Source organism: Centroberyx affinis, unplaced genomic scaffold (genome assembly GCF_046629955.1).
Source record: "Centroberyx affinis isolate AG114_WGS23_722 - 3 ecotype Tasmania unplaced genomic scaffold, CSIRO-AGI_Caff_v1 ptg005221l_1, whole genome shotgun sequence".
Taxonomy (NCBI): domain Eukaryota; kingdom Metazoa; phylum Chordata; class Actinopteri; order Beryciformes; family Berycidae; genus Centroberyx; species Centroberyx affinis.
In genome coordinates, this window is record NW_027282598.1 from 22,501 (window position 1) to 31,644 (window position 9,144).

Consider the following 9,144-nt stretch of genomic DNA (forward strand, 5'->3'; position numbering starts at 1 on the left):
GTGTGTGTGTGTGTGTGTGTGTGTGTGTGTGTGTGCGTGTGTATGCGTGTGTGTGTGTGTGTGTGTGTGTGTGTGCACGTGTGTGTGTGTATTTTGAACAATTTGTGAATCCAATATTGATATTTAGAAAGAAAAATACACACTCATCTGCCAATAGATGCTTTGTGTGTTATTTCCTCATATTGATCACTGAAATGTGACTGTAAGTTAAAAATAGTGAAGGCAACATACTCTGATTTCTCTATTGATCATGATTGATTACTTTTACAAAATATACTTTTTATTTTGTAGAGATTAACATTGCTATTACTTTGCTTTTCTTTTTGATTTCACACTAAAAACATCTTTAGAGAGTTGATGCCAAAAATCTGACAGATATATTTAGGCTGATATTGCTGCCCCAGTATAGTTTTCTGGCCTCGTGTGTGTGTGTGTGTGTGTGTGTGTGTGTGTGTGTGTGTGTAAATGCAAAAGTGTGTATGTGACATATACAGAGTGTGTGATGTGTGTCCCACACACACACACACACACACACACACACACACACACACACACACACACACACACACACACACACACACACACACACACACACACACACACACACACACACACACACACACACACACACCACACACACACACACACACACACACACACACAGATGCGTGTTGGAACATCTGCTCTGAGTGTTTGTGTCTTTTGGGAAGCTGAGCAGTCAAACTAGTTTTAAAGTAGAGCAGAGTGACTGACAGGCCCCCCCCCCCCCCCACACACACACACACACACACACGCTCTCTGGCGGCCATATTGGAGGTCCTCAGCTCTGTGAACAGCTGATTGAACAACTTGTCCGTCTCAACAGAAGAGAGATGACTTTATTCTCTCTGTCTGTCTGTCAGCTGGAAAAATGACAGACTGCGTCGTTTGGTATTTTGCATGAAAACAATGAAAATGTGCAGTGAGCAGAGGTGGGACTCGAGTCACATGACTTGGACTCAAGTCACATGACTTGGACTCGAGTCACATGACTTGGACTCGAGTCACATGACTTGGACTGGAGTCAGGCTTGTGTTACATCACTTGGACTCGAATCCGAGTCGAGTCACAGTTTTAATTGCTTGAGACTTGACTTGCTACATGAAGAGCAGACTTGAGCCTTGACTTGACTTGGGTTCTGCTGACTTGGGACTTTTACTTTTACTTTTACTTTGATGACTTGAAAAAAAAATTTCTCACTTAAGTTTTTATTGAGTTTTCACAAAGATATAGACAGAGCAGCACATCAGCATCAACACAAAAAATAGTACAATAAAATACACAAACAAAAATAAAAATAACAATGAATTAGTTGTCCGGAAATATTTCAATATTCATACAAATCTAATTTAATTAGGCATTCATTTAGTCGGTGTCATGTCTCATATAAATGTTTTTCCAGTTCTTTTTAAATGTATTCTCAATAACATTCAAGATATCTTTGATTGTACTAGTCAAAACTAAATTTAAGATATCTAAAAATCCTTAAAAAGTATAAATGGCCGTTTTAACATTTAATAGACTGGATATATGTTGCAGAAATCTGTAATTCAAGTCGTACTAGGCCCTATTCTCACGGGACTAGTATTACCTGGGGACCTCATGTGATTTAGAAATTACCCCCCCCACGCGGTGGAATTTTTACTTTACACATTACGGACATGGCAGATTCGCACGGGATTAAGATCACAGACGACCTCCGCAATTATTACAAATTACTACAGATCCCCAGGTCATACTAGTCCTGTGCAAATAGGGCTTTAGTCAAAAAGAACATTTCAGATATCCAGGTCATTCTTCCTAGGACAAATGACCTCATTTTTGCCATTCATGTGTATTGGGCTTTTAATTTCAGATCTGCAATTACATTTTTGTGTAATTACATTCTGCAATAGAATTCTTACTAGGAAAAACTCCCATTTCAGATATCTACAATCCAGTTGTTACTAGTCATAACTTTAATTTCAGATTAATTTTTCCTAGGTAGAATGTCTTTGTGGATATCTTAAATGTTCTTTTTGACTCGGAAGAATTGGATTACAGATATCTGCAATATATATCCAGTCCAGCTATTAAATGTTAAAACGGCTTGCCATAGAACACACCGTGATTTACATTTTCACTTTCATCACACTTCATCACACTTCATGCATCAGATCACACTGTTTCTCATCTTTTAGATCATCAGTGAACCAAAATAAACATTTTTGTTCGTCTGTCATGATGCCGGCCATGTTGATTTTTACAGATCTGCCTCTTTCTGCTGTCAGAGGAGTGTAGAGACTGAAAAAGATGTAAAAAAAAAAAAAAAAGTAGTAAAAACAGTAATAAAATGGTAAAAATGTATAATCCTGTAATGGTAATACTCCTGTAAGGCCTATAGAGAGACAGAAACACCAAGCCCTTGTGTTTTAAAGTCTGTTCTGTGTGTGTGTGTGTGTATGTGTGTGTGTGTGTGTGTGTGTGTGTGTGTGTGTGTGTGTGTGTGTGTGTGTGTGTGTTTGTGTGTTTTAAAAGCTCATTTCCCTAAATCAAGATGTACTTAAGCCTGAATGTCCATTTAGATTTCTCCAGTACAATACTGAGTGATTACACACAGGCAAATGATGTTTGCCTTACACACCTAATACACACACTCTCTCTCTCTCTCCCTCACACACACACTCTCTCTCTCCCTCACACACACACACACACACACACACACACACACACACACACACACACACACACATACACGATAAGTCATTTGAGAAACAGTATCATGTTCTGTGAAAACCAGGATGTGCTTGGAGGAGAGAGAGAGAGAGTCAATATTGACCTCTCTCTCTTTCTTTCTTACTCTCTCTCTATCTATCTCTCCCATTGTCTCTCTCTCTCTCTCTCTGTGTCTCCCTCTCATTCTCTAGCTCTCTCTCTTCCTGTCTTTATTTTTTTTATATTTCTCCCTCTCGCTCTCCCTCTCTCCCCCCCTCTCTCTCTCTCTCTGTCCCTCCTTCTCTTTCTCTACCTCTCTCTCTCTCTCTCTCTATTTTCCTGTTTCTTCCTATCTTTATTTTTTTATATTACTCCCTCTTTCTGTCCCTCCGTGTGTGTGTGTCTCTCTCTCTCTCCCTCTCTCTGTCTCTCTCTCTCTCTCTCTCTCTCTCTCTCTCTCACAACTTTTAATTTTAATATTTTCAGCTTGCTTTATTGTCATGACCTGTAAATCCATCTGTGTTGCCAAAGCACATAGAGGCGGAGAATAATGACTAACTGGAGGAGGAAGATTGAGAAACATCTGGTATTAAAAAATGAAAGTAAACATAAGATTATGATCAGATGATTAACGCAAAAATACAAATACATTATGTTCTCTCTGTCTCTCTCTCTGAAACATTCACACCTGTTACTGTCTTCACAGTAACTCAAAGTTATCTATTAGCGTTATTCCAAAAAAACTTGAAGAGCATGAAGAGGAGACTTGAGACTGGACTTGACTTGGGTTCTGGTGACTTGGGACTTGACTCTGACTTGTACTCTGATGACTTGAAAAGGTTTCTAAAGTCTTGACTTGAGATCTTGTGTTTGTGTAAATGACTTAGATTGAAAGTGATGAGATTTGTTCCAGCAGACGACTGAATTTAAATTCTGTTTTCTGAATTTGTATGGAATGATTGAATTTATTGAAGTTGAAACTGATTATAGAAATCAAACTCATGATGCTCTTACCAAGTTTTTATCCTATTAAAACCATATTGCATTGAAAAGTCCTAGATATTTAGTTTTCTTTAAGATATTAAATTGATACTGGACTCTTGATTTGTTCTGACTTGACTTGCTGTTCTACATTTAGACTTGAGACTTGACATTAATGACATGGACTTGACTTGGTGATCTACATTTAGACTTGAGACTTGACATTAATGACATGGACTTGACTTGGTAATCTACATTTAGACTTGGGACTTGACTTGAGACTTGAGACTGACTCGGTCCCCCCTCTGATCAGAAGCTGTAGTTCACCTCAGGTTAATGTAACAGTAGACTCGCCTGGTTTCTGCACAGTGAGAGGCGGGCGGAGTCCGTCTGTCCTGGATAAATAAAGATTAAAAGCCGCTGAGGGTTTCTGCATCGCTCCGGCTTATCAGGTTACATCACTTCCTGTGGAGTGACATGTTCAAAGCCGGGGGGGGAAGTAACTGATTACATTTACTCACAGTACTGTAACTGAGACGCTTTTTTGTGAACTTGTACTTTTTTGAATACTTTCTTAAAGTATGTAATTTTAGTCAATTTTTTCTGAAGTATTGTGCTTCACTCACATTTTAAATCCCATCCATCACAGACTGACTTTACTTTGTTTCTGCACTTTATTTTGTCATTTCTAATGTTTCCAGTTAAAAGAATCGAGTTAGAATCACATGGAAAAGATCTCAGGTAACAACACAGAGAAAAATAAAAGTGCGAAATGGAACCGAAAAGTTCTTCGGAAGAACCATTTCGTATTCCACAAAGAACCTTTCAAGAACCTTTTAAGAAATATATGGTTTCAAAGAACCATATAGGGATAGGCTATTAAAAAGTTCTTAATTCTTACTTAGGCTATTGGATGGTGGGTGATGGTGTAAATGTGGAAAATAACCAAACCCCTCTATATTGTGCAATTGCAAATGAGGCTATAGAAGGACAGATAAAAACACAACGCAGGAGTCTAGTGCAGAAATGGTTCTTTAAAGAACCTCGGTCTGAAAGGTTCTTTGTGGAACCAGAAATGGTTCTTCTATGGCGTCACTCCCAAGAACCTTTTTCCGCACCTTTATTTTTCTGTGTGAACGTTTTCTTTTCTAAAGAGGAACTCAGGAACTTTTACTCTGAGGACATTTTAAATCACATAGTTTTTACTTTTACTGAAGGAGATTTTTACACCAGAACTTTTACTTCTACTTCAGTCAAATATCAGTAAACTAACAGTACCAGTTTCCACCTCTTCTCAAAGCTTTGCGGCTTTCTGGTTGTGAGATATCAGAATGGAAACAGTGACAGTTGGTGTGCAGTCATCAGGGGAAATGATTCAGTCAAACAGCATCAACAGAGCTGACCTGTAACACGCAGCACCAGTGCATGCTGGGTAGAGCGGCTGGACGGGAAACATCGAAGTCCCTTCTGACTCTCTGCAGATTTAAATCACCTTGATCTTCGGTCATTAAAAATGTAGATTGGTGCAAAACCCTCAGAGGGGGGAACACAGGGGCAGAGCTGATGCTGGTCTGGAGTATATTTAGAGGCGGAGCGTTCCTCTGGGCGACTGGTTCTGTCCCAGTTTACTGACTGGTGCCGACGCCGCCCAGGACCGGATTACCGGCCGAGCCCGAGCACCGGCTCTGTTCAACACATGACGCAACATCTCACTGACTTCAACTGAAACATGCAGCCAGGCAGGACCACACACTTCACTTTGTTTTTACTTTTTACTCTTTTTACTTTTTTATTTGTGTACGGTGTGTGTTATTTTAAGGGTTTGTCTTCTCTTAAAAATCTTGGTAACACTTTACAATAAGGGTCACTAAGTTAAGGGTTAGTTAATGCTTAATAAGCATTAACTAACCCTTAATTAACAGTTAAATAATGTGTCTGGTAATCATTTACTAATGTTGTTCATGTTAACTAAGGTATTAATTTATACATTATTTAATATTCATCTTTATAAACTATTAAATAATGTATACATTAATACCTTAGTTAACATGAACACCATTATTAAATTACACATTAGTTAACTGTTAATTAAGGGTTAGTTAATGCTTATTAAGCATTAACTAACCCTTAATTAATGTACCCTTATTGTAAAGTGTTACTGTTTAGTTTAGTTTAGTCCTGGTCCAGGTCAGGTCTAGTCCAGTCCACAAGTGTTTTTCATGGTGAAGCCAAAGGCAAGTTTCATATTGGTATTCGTATTCGTATTTATATTCGTTAACCTGTCCTGCTGGGTAGTATCATTTGCCGAGTTTAGTTTAGTTTAGTTTAGTTTAGTGTTTAGCCGAGTTTAGTTTAGTTTAGTTTAGTTTAGTTTAGTTTAGTTTAGTTTAGTTTAGTGTTTAGCCGAGTTGAGCTGAGTTTAGTTTAGTTTAGTTTAGTTTAGTTTAGTGTTTAGCCGAGTTGAGCTGAGTTTAGTTTAGTTTAGTTCAGTTCAGTTCAGTTCAGTTCAGTTCAGTTCAGTTCAGTTTAGTTTAGTCCCGGTCTAGTCCAGTCCACAAGTGTTTTTCATGGTGAAGTCAAATGCTTCAGTGTTTAGCCGAGTTGAGCTGAGTTGAGTTTAGTTTAGTTTTGTGTAGTTTAGTTTAGTCTAGCCCAGGTCCAGGTCCAGGTCCAGGTCCAGGTCCAGGTCCAGGTCCAGGTCCAGGTCCAGGTCCAGGTCCAGCAGTGAGCCTGGGTGCTGGGTGTGGTGAAGCCGCTCCTATCAGCTGCCTCAGTGTTTTCTCAGGCAGGCGGGGCTTTATGTGCTGAACTCTCCCTGCAGGCTCTGAATGACAGTCTGACAATTATTAATCAGCTGATGGGAGGAAGACAGCAGGAGGAAGATCACCATATATAGTCATGGAGTCATCTCTGGATGAAACACACACACACACACACACACACACACACACACACACACTCTGTCTCTCACACACACACACACACACACACACTCAGAAACAGTTGAATGTCCAATGCTTCACCGGTTTGATGGTTTTAAACCAAAACAACCAATTAGCTTCATCTCCTCAGTCCACTGACCAATCATCACCCTGGAACTAATCACTCTAACAGCCCTCTAATTAAGTCACTAAGTGACCTCTCCACAAAGTTTATATAGAACAGAATAAAATAAAAAGAATAGAACAGAAAAGATTTGTCTCATCTGCTGATACACATTCTATTCTATTCTGTTTTATTGCAAATTATCTATTTATGATATTTCCAATAAGATGTTATCCAGTGCAATGATTGAACTGCAATACTCTGTTCTATTCTGTTCTCCTCCTCTCATCTCCTTGTCTCCTCCTCTCCTCTCCTCTCTCTCTCTCTCCTCTCCTCCCTCTCATCCTCTCCTCGTCTCCTCTCCTCTCCTCTCCCCTCATCTCCTCTCCTTGTCTCCTCTCCTCCCTATCCTCCTCTCCTCGTCTCCTCCTCTCCTCGTCTCCTTGTCTCATCTCCTCTCCTCTCCTCGTCTCCTCTCCTCCCTCTCCTCCTCTCCTCGTCTCCTCCTCTCCTCGTCTCCTTGTCTCATCTCCTCTCCTCTCCTCGTCTCCTCTCCTCCCTCTCCTCCTCTCCTTGTCTCCTCTCCTCTCCTCGTCTCCTCTCCTCTCTCCTCTCCTTCTCTCCTCCTCTCCTCTCCTCCTCTCCTCTCCTCCTCTCCTCTCCTCTCCTCCTCCTCTCCTCCTCCTCTCTCCTCCTCTCCTCCTCCTCTCTCCTCCTCTCCTCCTCTCCTCCTCTCCTCTCCTCTCCTCTCCTCCACTCCTCCTCTCCTCCTCTCCTCTCCTGCAGACTGTCTGTTTAAAGTGTGTCCTATGAGTCGGTATTCGGCTCAGAAACAGTTCTGGAAAGCCAAACAAGCCAAACATGAGAAGGACAAGATCGCTGATGTGGTGCTGCTGCAGAAACTACAGGTAACACACACACACACACACACACACACACACACACACACATACACTCACACATACACACACATACACACACACACACACACACACACACACGTTTTGGGTTGGAGTGTTTGGTCAGGAGCATCACAACCTGATGTTAAAGTTGAATAAAGTTAATTTTGGCCTGAGTGCATCTTTAAGTCATGTTGTGTGTGTGTGTGTGTGTGTGTGTGTGTGTGTGTGTGTGTGTGTGTGTGTGTGTGTGTGTGTGTGTGTGTGTGTGTGTGTTCCTGCAGCATGCGTCCAACCTGGAGCAGAAACAGAACGAGACAGAAAACAAGAAAGTCCATGGAGACGTCGTCAAGTACGGCACCGTCATACAGGTGAGGCGGCTGGGTGTCATGCTGTTGCTATGGTGTCGCCTGTTGCCATGGCAGCCAGGTGACTCAGCCCCCCCCACCCCTCCCCTCCCCTCCCCTCCTCTCCCCTCCTCTCCATGGCGACACACATATCCTCCTTGATTGTGTGTTGTGCTGTGTGACGGACACACACACACACACACACATAGGCTACACACACACACTCACACACACACACACACACACACACTACCCCCCCCCCCACTCCTCCTTACCACTTCACTTCTCTATCCCAACTATCTGTTCATGTCAATATTGACCTGGTTTGAGCCCTGTCATCACACACACACACACACACACACACCTCACACACACACACACACCTCTCACACACACACACACACACACACACACACCTCTCACACACACACACACACACACACACACACACACACACACACACACACACCCTGACACACTGGGTGTGGTTCCTATGGAGTGAAACTGACTGTGAAAATAAACTTTCATTCCTTTTGGGAGAGAGGGAGGAAGGGGGGCGAGGTGTGTGTGTGTGTGTGTGTGTGTGTGTGTGTGTGTGTGTGAGGTGTGGTTACATGGAACTGGAATGGTACTGCATGCAATTGTAGTGCTGAAGATCTATGAACTGGCATGACAAGACAAATTATGTCAAAGCATTTGCAAGAATATAAACAACAACAATAAACCAGCAATGATCATTAACATCTGTCCATGTTCATTCAGAGAGCTTCATACGGTATTTCCTCTAATAGTGGCCGGTAGTCAATTAAAAGCCGGGTCTCCGATAATGTCCGGGGCCGTGGTAAATATGAGCAAATATACTTATCAAACAGAGGGAATTAGAAATAAAGGCCTGTCTCTAATATAAGCCTGCTTCCAATAAAGGCCTGGCACCCTCTGCAGCTGAGGTAAATAAAGGCCTGGGCCAATATTAGAGGAAATACGGTAATCAGATAAGTTTAGAGCAGCAGAGGCCAACAGTTGGGTCTCTTCTCCAGATCTTCATCCTCACCCAGACGACTGCTAGCTTTTGTTTTGGTGACAGGCTGCTAACACTTGAAGGTTAAATATTTATCTTATTTTGTACATGATAAAGTGTG

General features: G+C 41.5%; 1 protein-coding gene across 1 annotated transcript in view; it reads left to right on the forward strand.

The window, feature by feature from the left end:
- The window catches only part of LOC139666976 (inositol 1,4,5-trisphosphate-gated calcium channel ITPR3-like), a gene marked incomplete at its 3' end in the record, with an annotated part of 24,816 nt that extends 16,787 nt beyond the window's left edge, over positions 1-8,029 (forward strand). The window contains exons 3-4 of the mRNA XM_071546341.1: positions 7,546-7,667; positions 7,943-8,029. Coding sequence (XP_071402442.1) covers positions 7,546-7,667; positions 7,943-8,029 — 209 coding nt within the window. The remainder of the gene's footprint in view (positions 1-7,545; positions 7,668-7,942) is intronic.
- Positions 8,030-9,144: the final 1,115 nt, after the last annotated feature.